This window comes from Bombina bombina, chromosome 6 (assembly GCF_027579735.1).
Source record: "Bombina bombina isolate aBomBom1 chromosome 6, aBomBom1.pri, whole genome shotgun sequence".
NCBI classification, from domain to species: Eukaryota; Metazoa; Chordata; class Amphibia; order Anura; family Bombinatoridae; genus Bombina; species Bombina bombina.
In genome coordinates, this window is record NC_069504.1 from 1,126,186,951 (window position 1) to 1,126,202,171 (window position 15,221).

Sequence of the window (15,221 nt, forward strand, 5' to 3'; positions counted from 1 at the left end):
AGGACTATTCTGCCTTTTGTTCAGCAAGGCCACTATATATGTCTACAATAGACTTGCAGGATGCTTACCTTCATATTCCGATTCATCCAGAACATTACCAGTTCCTGAGATTCTCTTTTCTAGACAAGCATTACCAATTTGTTGCTCTTCCATTTGGCCTAGCAACAGCTCCAAGAATCTTTACAAAGGTTCTTGGTGCCCTACTCTCTGTAATCAGAGAACAGGGTATTGCGGTGTTTCCTTATTTGGACGATATCTTGGTACTGGCTCAGTCTTTACATTCTGCAGAATCTCACACAAATCAACTAGTGTTGTTTCTTCAAAAACATGGTTGGAGGATCAATTTACCAAAGAGTTTCTTGATTCCTCAGACAAAGGTCACCTTTTTAGGTTTCCAGATAGATTCAGTGTCCATGACTCTGTCTCTAACAGACAAGAGACGTTTGAAATTGGTTGCAGTATGTCAGCGCCTTCAGTGGCTTTTTGCATGGAAGTTTTAGGCCTCATGACTGCAGCATCAGACGCGATTCCTTTTGCTCGTTTTCGCATGAGACCTCTCCAGCTTTGTATGTTGAATCAATGGTGCTGGGATTATACAAAGATATCACAATTAATATCCTTAAATCCCAATGTTCGACACTCTGACGTGGTGGTTAAATCACCAACGTTTAATTCAAGGGGCCTCTTTTGTTCGGCCAACCTGGACTGTAATCACAACAGATGCAAGTCTTTCAGGTATGGGAGCTGTTTGGGGTTCTCTGAAAGCACAAGGGGTTTGGAAATCTCAAGAGGCGAGATTACCAATCAATATTTTAGAACTCCGTGCAATTTTCAGAGCTCTTCAGTTTTGGCTTCTGTTAAAGAGAGAACCGTTCATTTGTTTTCAGACAGACAATATCACGACGGTGGCATATGTCAATCATCAGGGTGGGACTCACAGTCCACAGGCTATGAAAGAAGTATCTTGGATACTTATTTGGGCGGAATCCAGCTCCTGTCTAATCTCTGCGGTTCATATCCCAGGTGTAGACAATTGGGAGGCGGATTATCTCAGCCGTCAGACTTTACATCCAGGGGAGTGGTCTCTCCATTCAGATGTGTTCTCTCAGATGTGGGGTCTTCCAGACATAGATTTGATGGCTTCACATCTAAACAAGAAGCTTCCCAGATACCTCTCCAGGTCCAGGGATGTTCAGGCGGAAGCAGTGGATGCGCTGACTATTCCTTGGGATTATCATGCTGCTTACATCTTTCCGCCTCTGGTTCTTCTTCCAAGAGTGATTTCCAAAATCATGCAGGAACAATCGTTTGTGTTGCTGGTGGCTCCAGCATGGCCACACAGGTTTTGGTATGCGGATCTTGTTCGGATGTCCAGTTGCCAACCTTGGCCACTTCCATTAAGGCCGGACCTACTGTCTCAAGGTCCGTTTTTCCATCAGGATCTCAAATCATTAAATTTGAAGGTATGGAAATTGAACGCTTAGTTCTAAGTCATAGAGGTTTCTCTGACTCGGTGATTAATACTATGTTACAAGCTCGTAAATCTGTTTCCAGGAAGATTTACTATAGAGTTTGGAAGACTTACATTTCATGGTGTTGTTCTCATAAATTTTCATGGCATTCTTTTAGAATTCCAAGACTTTTACAGTTTCTTCAGGATGGTTTAGATAAGGGTTTATCCATTCTGCAAGTTCCTTGAAAGGACAAATTTCTGCTCTTTCAGTTTTATTTCACAGAAAGATTGCGAAACTTCCTAATATTCACTGTTTTGTTCAGGCTTTAGTTCGTATTAAGCCTGTCATTAAATCAATTTCTCCTCCTTGGAGTCTCAATTTGATTTTGAAGGCATTACAGGCTCCTCCATTTGAGCCTATGCATTCTTCGGACATTAAACTACTTTCTTGGAAAGTGTTGTTCCTTCTGGCTATCTCTTCTGCTAGAAGAGTTTCCGAGCTATCTGCTCTTTCTTGTGAATCTCCTTTTCTGATTTTTCATCAGGATAAGGCGGTTTTGCGGACTTCCTTGCAATTTTTACCTAAAGTTGTGAATTCTAACAACATTAGTAGAGAAATTTTCGTTCCTTCCTTGTGTCCTAATCCAAAGAATTCTTTGGAGAGATCCTTACATTCTTTGGATGTGGTAAGAGCTTTGAAATATTATGTTGAAGCTACTAAAGATTTTAGAAAGACTTCTAGTCTTTTCGTTCTATTTTCTGGTCCTAAGAAAGGTCAGAAAGCTTCTGCCGTTTCTTTGGCTTCTTGGTTAAAGCTTTTGATTCGTCAAGCTTATTTGGAGTCGGGTAAGATCCCGCCTCAGAGAATTACAGCTCATTCTACTAGATCAGTCTCCACTTCTTGGGCTTTTAAGAATGAGGCTTCTGTTGATCAGATTTGCAAAGCAGCAACTTGATCTTCTTTGCATACATTTACTAAATTCTACCGTTTTGATGTATTTGCTTCTTTGGAAGCAGTTTTTGGTAGAAAAGTTCTTCAGGCAGTTGTTTGTTTGATTCCTCTGCTGATGTTTTAAGTTTTTCATAAGAATAAACTTATTATTTGAGTTGTGGATTATTTTTTCAGCAGAAATTGGCTGTATTTTATTTTTTATCCCTCCCTCTCTAGTGACTCTTGCGTGGAGTTCCACATCTTGGGTATTACTATCCCATACGTCACTAGCTCATGGACTCTTGCCAATTACATGAAAGAAAACATAATTTATGTAAGAACTTACCTGATAAATTCATTTCTTTCATATTGGCAAGAGTCCATGAGGCCCACCCTTTTTATGGTGGTTATGATTTTTTTTGTATAAAGCACAATTATTCCAAATTCCTTTGTTGATGCTTTTTACTCCTTTCTTTATCACCCCACTACTTGGCTATTCGTTAAACTGAATTGTGGCTGTGGTGAGGGGTGTATTTGTAGGCATTTTGAGGTTTGGGAAACTTTGCCCCTCCTGGTAGGATTGTATATCCCATACGTCACTAGCTCATGGACTCTTGCCAATTACATGAAAGAAATTAATTTATCAGGTAAGTTCTTACATAAATTATGTTTTTTGGTGAAGTTTGCTTTAACGACCTGGAGGTTGAACACCTTGGATTAAAAAATGAAAACCTCAGAATGACCAAGCTGTAGGGTGAAATCTATTGCTTCTGCGTTCTATCGGTTGTGTTGAAATTAATTACAAACATGTATTTTACTGATAACTCTTTTTTTTTAGGAATTTTTACCCACCTTTGTTTTGACACAGCTTATCTCTTAACTAGAAACTAAATAATTTTGTGGAAATGTGAACAGAGATTTAATGTTACCCTATGTATCTTAATTTCTCTGTCCATATTCCATATTATATACACAGAAAGAAGCGCACTCTCAGGAACTAACAACCAGCTCGTCAATAAGGTGCAGCCATATACCTCTAAGCACACTGAGCAAGGAATCCACGTCCGGTTGCTCCTTTTTTGTGCATATTATTTCTCCCTAAGGGAAAAAGGGGCAACCAGATGATGATTCCTTGCTCAGTGTGCTTAGAGGAATATGACTGCACCTTATTTACGAGCCGGTTGTTCATTCCTGAGAGTGCGGTTCTCTAAATATTTATTTAGTCTCCCTAAGGGAAAAAGGGGCAACCAGATGTGGACTCCATGCTCAGTGTGCTTAGGGGAATATGACTGCACCTTATTGACGAGCTGGTTGTTCGTTCCTGAGAGTGCGCTTCTCTAAGTATTTATTTAGTCTCCCTAAGGGAGATAGGGCAACCAGATGTGGACTCCATGCTCAGTGTGCTTAGGGGGAATATGGCTACACCTCATTGACGAGGCCCAATGAAGGCTGAAATGTTTGTCTCGGGTTGCTGTGTTCCTTATTCAGAGAGGAATTGGCTGGTATTTCGACGCTGGACTGACCGTAATAGGCGGGATCAGACTGATATACTACAGGAAAATTCTACTCTGTGAAAAGCATTACTGGGCTAAAAGAAGCTGCACCCAGGCAGTAAATCGGCATAGAACAGGCTAACAATGGTATTGAGCTGGTTGTTCGTTCCTGTGAATGCACTTCTCTCTGTGTTTATCATATTTTATAGTCCATCCTCCTATATATTTTTTTTTTCCACAGCTATTTACCCAAAACTAAGTATGTTATCAGGATGTAACTGCAGTCTGTGCCAGAGGTCTTTGGTTTCTGTGCACAGGATAGAGGCTGGGATATATAATTGTCCTGTTTAGCTTTTCGAATGGTCTATAACTTATTAGTCGTTATGCTGATATATTTTGCTCATATTTGTAGCTTTGATCTCTGTAAATGACTCACAAAAACAATTTTGACATTTGGTTATTTCTTTCATACATTTTAATTTATTTTGGCTCTTAATGTTTAAAAAAATATAACTTGAAAGTATCTGTTTTGTTTTTTTCTGTTTTTCACATGTGCAGGAAAAAAACTTAATTCAAATTGTACAAAGTATTTAAACATTTTTCTTTTTAGAAAAAACTACGCCGATCGCAGCATGCACGTAAGGAGACAGAATTCCTGCGTCTCAAGAGAACCCGGCTTGGCTTAGATGACTTTGAGTCGCTGAAAGTCATTGGCAGAGGCGCTTTTGGAGAGGTTTGTCTTTCTGCTAATGTAACTGGAATATTAGAAATTGTTAAACTGCAAATTGTTGTAAAAAGACGTCTAATATTGTCCCAAAACACTAGGACATTAAACACCTTGTTTTGTGTAAAAAAATGTACATGTCCCACGTCCCCTAGAGTGGCTGAAATGCAAATCAAATAGCAGGTTTTCGGTAATTTTGTAGCATTTGGTAACCTAGGATAAAGAACTAGATTTTTGTACTCTCTAGGGATTGAGGGACAAAGCAAAGCATGAGTTGTTTGTCTGTGATTTACACGTGTGTGTGTGATTTACACGTGTGTGTGTGTGTGTGCTGCACACAGACTCATCTTTTATGAAGCTATACAAGAGCTGTGCTGTGTGTGTGTGATTTACACGTGTGTGTGTGTGTGATTTACACGTGTGTGTGCTGGCTGCACACAGACTCATCTTTTATAAAGCTATACAAGAGCTGTGCTGTGTGTGTGATTTACCGTGTGTGTGTGTGTGATTTACACGTGTGTGTGTGTGTGCTGCACACAGACTCATCTTTTATGAAGCTATACAAGAGCTGTGCTGTGTGTGTGTGATTTACACGTGTGTGTGTGTGTGATTTACACGTGTGTGTGCTGGCTGCACACAGACTCATCTTTTATAAAGCTATACAAGAGCTGTGCTGTGTGTGTGATTTACACGTGTGTGTGTGTGCTGCACACAGACTCATCTTTTATAAAGCTATACATGAGTTGTGCTGTGTGTCTGTGATTTACACGTGTCTGTGATTTACGTGTGTGCGATTTACACGTGTGTGTGCTGCACACAGACTTATCTTTTATAAAGCTATACCTGAGTTGTGCTGTGTGTCTGTGATTTACGTGTGTGCAATTTACACGTGTGTGTGCTGCACACACTTATCTTTTATAAAGCTATACTTGAGTTGTGCTGTGTGTCTGTGATTTACACGTGTCTGTGATTTACACGTGTGTGTGCTGCACACAGACTTATCTTTTATAAAGCTATACAAGAGTTGTGCACAATGATTCTTAGTTCCAGTGAAAGGTCATCTTCATGCTGCAGGATACAAAGACATTTTAGTCAATTTGGCGCTTCAAGCTTTATGGCAACAGTTTGGGGAAGTCCTGTCCTGTTCCAGCCTGACTGTGCCCCTGTGTATAAAGCGAGGTCCATGAAGACATTTTTTTTGTTTTTTGTTACATGATTTTTCCTATCTTCTTAGCACTGAGTGGACTAGTAACTTCCCCCCTTGGGCTATTAGCTTTTAACCCCTGTCTAATAAATTATACTGATATGATTCACCCGTGTGTATGTATATATATTGCATTACAAATGTGCCCTTTTATAATCACGGTGGAATCTTCTGTAGGTACGCCTCGTTCAGAAGAAAGATACTGGTCATATTTATGCAATGAAGATACTAAGAAAGGCGGACATGCTGGAGAAGGAACAGGTAGGTGTATTAGTCACCTCACTAGTACTAAACTTTTTAATTTGACGATGGTACAGACTGCTAGAAATCGTGTTATAAATATAGAATGCAAACCATAAGGCTTATGGGTAAGAAGTTTTAGAAAGGTGTTTAAAATTCAATTATGTCATGAATTTATTTTTAGGTTGCTTTATTTTTGCCAGTTTAACCCTTGTCTGCAAGAGAGGACTGTAGCTTTTTGTTGTACAATGTGTCACGGCCCCCCTCTAGTAACTAAGGGCATAAAGAGATTATTTCAAATTTATTTAGACCGTTTTGCAATATACAATCGTTGGTAAATCTGTCTTATTTATCGTCACTGCTGAAACTCTTTGTATAATTGTGTTATTAATTGGCCTTGCATTTAGCCTTAAACCTTTGTTATTTACTGATTACATTTTACCTTTTTGCATGATTTCTACAATTTTATTTTATTTGGTATTGTAGTGAGTGTAACACAGATTTTATTTGGTATTGTAGTGAGTGTAACACAGATTTTATTTTATATTGTAGTGAGTGTAACAGATTTTATTTTGTATTGTAGTGAGTGTAACACAGATTTTATTTTGTATTGTAGTGAGTGTAACACAGATTTTATTTGGTATTGTAGTGAGTGTAACACAGATTTTATTTGGTATTGTAGTGAGTGTAACAGATTTTATTTGGTATTGTAGTGAGTGTAACACAGATTTTATTTGGTATTGTAGTGAGTGTAACACAGATTTTATTTGGTATTGTAGTGAGTGTAACACAGATTTTATTTGGTATTGTAGTGAGTGTAACACAGATTTTATTTGGTATTGTAGTGAGTGTAACACAGATTTTATTTGGTATTGTAGTGAGTGTAACACAGATTTTATTTGGTATTGTAGTGAGTGTAACACAGATTTTATTTGGTATTGTAGTGCGAGTAACAGATTTTATTTGGTATTGTAGTGAGTGCAACAGATTGTATTTTGTATTGTAGTGAGTGTAACAGATTGTATTTGGTATTGTAGTGAGTGTAACAGATTGTCTTTGGTATTGTAGTGAGTGTAACAGATTGTCTTTGGTATTGTAGTGAGTGTAACAGATTGTATTTTGTATTGTAGTGAGTGTAACAGATTGTATTTTGTATTGTAGTGAGTGTAACCGATTGTATTTTGTATTGTAGTGAGTGTAACCGATTGTATTTTGTATTGTAGTGAGTGTAACCGATTGTATTTGGTATTGTAGTGAGTGTAACCGATTGTATTTGGTATTGTAGTGAGTGTAACCGATTGTATTTGGTATTGTAGTGAGTGTAACCGATTGTATTTGGTATTGTAGTGAGTGTAACCGATTGTATTTGGTATTGTAGTGAGTGTAACCGATTGTATTTGGTATTGTAGTGAGTGTAACCGATTGTATTTGGTATTGTAGTGAGTGTAACCGATTGTATTTGGTATTGTAGTGAGTGTAACCGATTGTATTTGGTATTGTAGTGAGTGTAACAGATTGTATTTGGTATTGTAGTGAGTGTAACAGATTGTATTTGGTATTGTAGTGAGTGTAACAGATTTTATTAGTTGCTAGAATGATGACTTTATACATAAATGTTACCAGCTCCCGATGTGCCTGTAGGATGTGTTTGTCTGCTGTGCGTTATGTGCTGGTGATGTCATGTGACATGAGAAATGACTTTTTGTTTATTCAGATGGAGCGTTTCCAATTTACTTCTGTTATCAATTTTGCTTCATTCCCTTTGTATGATTTATTGAAGGAGCAGCAATGCTCTACCAGGGTAGCTGAATACATTTGTAAGCGAATGAAAAGCGGCTATGCAGCCACCAATCGGCAGCAAGCTCCCAGCTTCTCAGCCTACCTAGGTATACTTCCCAACAAAGGATATCAAGAGAACAATAAAATTAGATAAAAGAAGAAAATAGTTTAAAATGTATGCTGCTTCTGAATCATGAAAGAAACCTTTTGTTTCATGTCCTATTTAAAGAGGTCAAATATGGAACTATCCAACACTTTTTTTAGTGCTACTACAGTCTTATTGCTATTTGTAGCTGGGGTTTTAAACTAATATACAGTAATTCTTCAGCTGCAGTAAAGCAAAAACACAAACATTGTAACCTATTTCTCCATGTCAGTGTTTAGCAATACTGTGTAGCACTGCATTATTGTATGTGTTTCTCATAGTCAGGTGATTACTGGCTTATTTTTCACAGCAGAGAAGATACATTTACATTCTGATACAATCTGACTGTATTCTGCAAGGGTTTAGTACCCTGTGACAATCTAACTGTATTCTGCAAGGGTTTAGTACCCTGTGACAATCTGACTGTATTCTGCAAGGGTTTAGTACACACTGACAATCTAACTGTATTCTACAAGGATTTAGTACCCTGTGACAATCTGACTGTATTCTGCAAGGGTTTAGTACCCTGTGACAATCTGACTGTATTCTGCAAGGGTTTAATACCCTGTGACAATCTGACTGTATTCTGCAAGGGTTTAGTACACACTGACAATCTGACTGTATTCTGCAAGGGTTTAGTACACACTGACAATCTAACTGTATTCTACAAGGATTTAGTACCCTGTGACAATCTGACTGTATTCTGCAAGGGTTTAGTACCCTGTGACAATCTGACTGTATTCTGCAAGGGTTTAATACCCTGTGACAATCTGACTGTATTCTGCAAGGGTTTAGTACACACTGACAATCTGACTGTATTCTGCAAGGGTTTAGTACACACTGACAATCTAACTGTATTCTGCAAGGGTTTAGTACCCTGTGACAATCTGACTGTATTCTGCAAGGGTTTAATACCCTGTGACAATCTAACTGTATTCTGCAAGGGTTTAGTACACACTGACAATCTAACTGTATTCTGCAAGGGTTTAGTACCCTCTGACAATCTAACTGTATTCTGCAAGGGTTTAGTACACACTGACAATCTAACTGTATTCTGCAAGGGTTTAGTACCCTGTGAAAATCTAACTGTATTCTGCAAGGGTTTAGTACACTGTGACAATCTAACTGTATTCTGCAAGGGTTTAATACCCTGTGACAATCTGATTGTATTCTGCAAGGGTTTAGTACCCTGTGAAAATCTAACTGTATTCTGCAAGGGTTTAGTACACACTGACAATCTAACTGTATTCTGCAAGGGTTTAATACCCTGTGACAATCTGATTGTATTCTGCAAGGGTTTAGTACCCTGTGACAATCTGACTGTATTCTGCAAGGGTTTAGTACACACTGACAATCTGACTGTATTCTGCAAGGGTTTAGTACACACTGACAATCTAACTGTATTCTGCAAGGGTTTAGTACCCTGTGACAATCTAACTGTATTCTGCAAGGGTTTAGTACCCTGTGAAAATCTAACTGTATTCTGCAAGGGTTTAGTACACTGTGACAATCTAACTGTATTCTGCAAGGGTTTAATACCCTGTGACAATCTGATTGTATTCTGCAAGGGTTTAGTACCCTGTGAAAATCTAACTGTATTCTGCAAGGGTTTAGTACACACTGACAATCTAACTGTATTCTGCAAGGGTTTAATACCCTGTGACAATCTAACTGTATTCTACAAGGATTTAGTACCCTGTGAAAATCTAACTGTATTCTGCAAGGGTTTAGTACACACTGACAATCTAACTGTATTCTACAAGGATTTAGTACCCTGTGACAATCTGACTGTATTCTGCAAGGGTTTAATACCCTGTGACAATCTGACTGTATTCTGCAAGGGTTTAGTACACACTGACAATCTGACTGTATTCTGCAAGGGTTTAATACCCTGTGACAATCTGACTGTATTCTGCAAGGGTTTAGTACACACTGACAATCTAACTGTATTCAGCAAGGGTTTAGTACCCTGTGACAATCTGACTGTATTCTGCAAGGGTTTAGTACACACTGACAATCTAACTGTATTCTACAAGGATTTAGTACACACTGACAATCTAACTGTATTCTACAAGGATTTAGTACACACTGACAATCTAACTGTATTCTGCAAGGGTTTAGTACCATGTGACAATCTAACTGTATTCTGCAAGGGTTTAGTACACACTGACAATCTAACTGTATTCTGCAAGGATTTAGTACACACTGACAATCTGACTGTATTCTGCAAGGGTTTAGTACCCTGTGACAATCTGACTGTATTCTGCAAGGGTTTAATACCCTGTGACAATCTGACTGTATTCTGCAAGGGTTTAGTACACACTGACAATCTGACTGTATTCTGCAAGGGTTTAGTACACACTGACAATCTAACTGTATTCTGCAAGGGTTTAGTACACACTGACAATCTAACTGTATTCTGCAAGGGTTTAGTACACACTGACAATCTAACTGTATTCTGCAAGGGTTTAGTACACACTGACAATCTGACTGTATTCTGCAAGGGTTTAGTACCCTGTGACAATCTGACTGTATTCTGCAAGGGTTTAATACCCTGTGACAATCTGACTGTATTCTGCAAGGGTTTAGTACACACTGACAATCTAACTGTATTCTGCAAGGGTTTAGTACCCTGTGACAATCTGACTGTATTCTGCAAGGGTTTAGTACACACTGACAATCTAACTGTATTCTGCAAGGGTTTAGTGCACACTGACAATCTGTATTCTGCAAGGGTTTAGTACCCTGTGACAATCTGACTGTATTCTGCATAGGTTTAGTACCCTGTGACAATCTGACTGTATTCTGCAAGGGTTTAGTACCATGTGACAATCTAACTGTATTCTTCAAGGGTTTAGTACACTGTGACAATCTAACTGTATTCTGCAAGGGTTTAGTACACACTGACAATCTAACTGTATTCTGCAAGGGTTTAGTACACACTGACAATCTAACTGTATTCTGCAAGGGTTTAGTACCCTCTGACAATCTAACTGTATTCTGCAAGGGTTTAGTACACACTGACAATCTAACTGTATTCTGCAAGGGTTTAGTACCCTCTGACAATCTAACTGTATTCTGCAAGGGTTTAGTACACACTGACAATCTAACTGTATTCTGCAAGGGTTTAGTACACACTGACAATATAACTGTATTCTACAAGGATTTAGTACCCTGTGAAAATCTAACTGTATTCTGCAAGGGTTTAGTACACACTGACAATCTAACTGTATTCTACAAGGATTTAGTACCCTGTGACAATCTGACTGTATTCTGCAAGGGTTTAGTACCCTGTGACAATCTGACTGTATTCTGCAAGGGTTTAATACCCTGTGACAATCTGACTGTATTCTGCAAGGGTTTAGTACACACTGACAATCTGACTGTATTCTGCAAGGGTTTAATACCCTGTGACAATCTGACTGTATTCTGCAAGGGTTTAGTACACACTGACAATCTAACTGTATTCTGCAAGGGTTTAGTACACACTGACAATCTGTATTCTGCAAGGGTTTAGTACCCTGTGACAATCTGACTGTATTCTGCATGGGTTTAGTACCCTGTGACAATCTGACTGTATTCTGCAAGGGTTTAGTACACACTGACAATCTAACTGTATTCAGCAAGGGTTTAGTACCCTGTGACAATCTGACTGTATTCTGCAAGGGTTTAGTACACACTGACAATCTAACTGTATTCTGCAAGGGTTTAGTACACACTGACAATCTAACTGTATTCTACAAGGATTTAGTACCCTGTGACAATCTGACTGTATTCTGCAAGGGTTTAGTACCCTGTGACAATCTGACTGTATTCAGCAAGGGTTTAGTACCCTGTGACAATCTGACTGTATTCTGCAAGGGTTTAGTACACACTGACAATCTAACTGTATTCTGCAAGGGTTTAGTACACACTGACAATCTAACTGTATTCTGCAAGGGTTTAGTACACACTGACAATCTGACTGTATTCTGCAAGGGTTTAGTACCCTGTGACAATCTGACTGTATTCTGCAAGGGTTTAGTACCCTGTGACAATCTGACTGTATTCTGCAAGGGTTTAGTACACACTGACAATCTAACTGTATTCAGCAAGGGTTTAGTACCCTGTGACAATCTGACTGTATTCTGCAAGGGTTTAGTACACACTGACAATCTAACTGTATTCTGCAAGGGTTTAGTACACACTGACAATCTGTATTCTGCAAGGGTTTAGTACCCTGTGACAATCTGACTGTATTCTGCATGGGTTTAGTACCCTGTGACAATCTGACTGTATTCTGCATAGGTTTAGTACCCTGTGACAATCTGACTGTATTCTGCAAGGGTTTAGTACCATGTGACAATCTAACTGTATTCTGCAAGGGTTTAGTACACTGTGACAATCTAACTGTATTCTGCAAGGGTTTAGTACACACTGACAATCTAACTGTATTCTGCAAGGGTTTAGTACACACTGACAATCTAACTGTATTCTGCAAGGGTTTAGTACCCTCTGACAATCTAACTGTATTCTGCAAGGGTTTAGTACACACTGACAATCTAACTGTATTCTGCAAGGGTTTAGTACCCTCTGACAATCTAACTGTATTCTGCAAGGGTTTAGTACACACTGACAATCTAACTGTATTCTACAAGGATTTAGTACCCTGTGAAAATCTAACTGTATTCTGCAAGGGTTTAGTACACACTGACAATCTAACTGTATTCTACAAGGATTTAGTACCCTGTGACAATCTGACTGTATTCTGCAAGGGTTTAGTACCCTGTGACAATCTGACTGTATTCTGCAAGGGTTTAATACCCTGTGACAATCTGACTGTATTCTGCAAGGGTTTAGTACACACTGACAATCTGACTGTATTCTGCAAGGGTTTAATACCCTGTGACAATCTGACTGTATTCTGCAAGGGTTTAGTACACACTGACAATCTAACTGTATTCAGCAAGGGTTTAGTACCCTGTGACAATCTGTATTCTGCAAGGGTTTAGTACCCTGTGACAATCTGACTGTATTCTGCATGGGTTTAGTACCCTGTGACAATCTGACTGTATTCTGCATGGGTTTAGTACCCTGTGACAATCTGACTGTATTCTGCATAGGTTTAGTACCCTGTGACAATCTGACTGTATTCTGCAAGGGTTTAGTACCATGTGACAATCTTAACTGTATTCTGCAAGGGTTTAGTACACTGTGACAATCTAACTGTATTCTGCAAGGGTTTAGTACACACTGACAATCTAACTGTATTCTGCAAGGGTTTAGTACACACTGACAATCTAACTGTATTCTGCAAGGGTTTAGTACACACTGACAATCTGACTGTATTCTGCAAGGGTTTAGTACACACTGACAATCTGACTGTATTCTGCAAGGGTTTAGTACACACTGACAATCTAACTGTATTCTGCAAGGGTTTAGTACCCTGTGACAATCTGACTGTATTCTGCAAGGGTTTAATACCCTGTGACAATCTGACTGTATTCTGCAAGGGTTTAGTACACACTGAAAATCTAACTGTATTCTGCATGGGTTTAGTACACACTGAAAATCTAACTGTATTCTGCAAGGGTTTAGTACCCTGTGACAATCTGACTGTATTCTGCAAGGGTTTAGTACACACTGACAATCTAACTGTATTCTGCAAGGGTTTAGTACCCTCTGACAATCTAACTGTATTCTGCAAGGGTTTAGTACCCTCTGACAATCTAACTGTATTCTGCAAGGGTTTAGTACCCTCTGACAATCTAACTGTATTCTGCAAGGGTTTAGTACCCTCTGACAATCTGACTGTATTCTGCAAGGGTTTAGTACCCTGTGACAATCTGACTGTATTCTGCAAGGGTTTAGTACCCTGTGACAATCTAACTGTATTCTGCAAGGGTTTAGTACCATGTGACAATCTGACTGTATTCTGCAAGGGTTTAGTATACAATGACTTATATATATATATTTATATTGTTTTGTATATATATTGTTTTGTTTTCTATGAAGGTGGCGCATATCCGGGCAGAACGCGATATATTAGTGGAAGCAGATGGTGCCTGGGTGGTAAAAATGTTCTACAGCTTTCAGGATAAAAGGAATCTTTACCTGATCATGGAGTTCTTACCAGGAGGTAATAAAGGTCACACTACTCTCTTTAAGGGACAGTAAACACCATGAGATTTATAACTAAAATATTTAGTTACGTGCGATGAAACAACTTTGCATTATACTTTCATTATATTGTCCCCTTTTCATGTAATTTAACTCTGAAACTTGAGGATTTTCTAATTCTCAGAACTTGAAAATCATCTGCTGACTTATTAAGGCTAACACTGCTACATGTCTTTCCTTTATTGGCTTTAACTGATAACTACAAATAAATGCATTTTATACTAACATAATGACAGTGGCTAGTCTTGTTATCTGCAGACTAAAGCTCAGATTGGCTCCTCCAAATAAGGCAAATGATGGACGGAGTTTGGCAATTGAAAAACATTTGCAGTAAAAAGGATCTTTGTTTTAAATCATTTAGAGTTGAAATGTCTTGTATGTACTGTCCCTTTAACAAATAATTGCTGATGCGTGATATGATCGTATAAGTAAATAGACACAATGATTACATGTAAATCTATTCTGTTTATTTCTCTCCTTTAGGGGACATGATGACTTTGCTTATGAAAAAGGACACGTTGACAGAGGAAGAAACACAGTTTTATATTGCAGAGACTGTGCTAGCAATTGATGCTATTCATCAGCTGGGATTTATCCACAGAGATATCAAACCAGACAATCTGTTATTGGATGCAAAGGTACGCTATGTTATCCTCTGCCTTGCTTTGTTTAGACGTTGTAGGTACGCTAGGTTATCCTCTGCCTAGCTTTGTTTAGACGTTGTAGGTACGCTAGGTTATCCTCTGCCTAGCTTTGTTTAGACATTGTAGGTATGGTAGGTTGGCATCTGCCTTGCTTTGTTTAGACGTTGTAGGTAAGGTAGGTTATCCTCTGCCTAGCTTTGTTTAGACGTTGTAGGTATGCTAGGTTGGCCTCTGCCTTGCTTTGTTTAGACGTAAGGTACGCTAGGTTGGCCTCTGCCTTGCTTTGTTTAGAAGTTGTAGGTATGCTAGGTTGGCCTTTGCCTTGCTTTGTTTAAAAGTTTTAGGTACACTCGGTTGGCCTCTGCCTTGCTTTGTTTAGACGTAGGTACGCTAGCTTGGCCTCTCCCTAGCTTTGTTTAGACGTTATAGGTATGCTAGCTTGGCCTCTG

At 38.8% G+C, this 15,221-nt stretch overlaps 1 protein-coding gene across 2 annotated transcripts in view; it reads left to right on the plus strand.

The window, feature by feature from the left end:
- The window catches only part of STK38L (serine/threonine kinase 38 like), a 205,875-nt gene that overhangs the window by 138,872 nt on the left and 51,782 nt on the right, over positions 1 to 15,221 (plus strand). For both annotated transcript variants that reach the window (XM_053719097.1, XM_053719096.1), the window contains 4 exons: positions 4,488 to 4,610; positions 5,983 to 6,066; positions 13,964 to 14,087; positions 14,612 to 14,766. In XM_053719097.1, the coding sequence (XP_053575072.1) occupies positions 4,488 to 4,610; positions 5,983 to 6,066; positions 13,964 to 14,087; positions 14,612 to 14,766 (486 nt within the window). The remainder of the gene's footprint in view (positions 1 to 4,487; positions 4,611 to 5,982; positions 6,067 to 13,963; positions 14,088 to 14,611; positions 14,767 to 15,221) is intronic.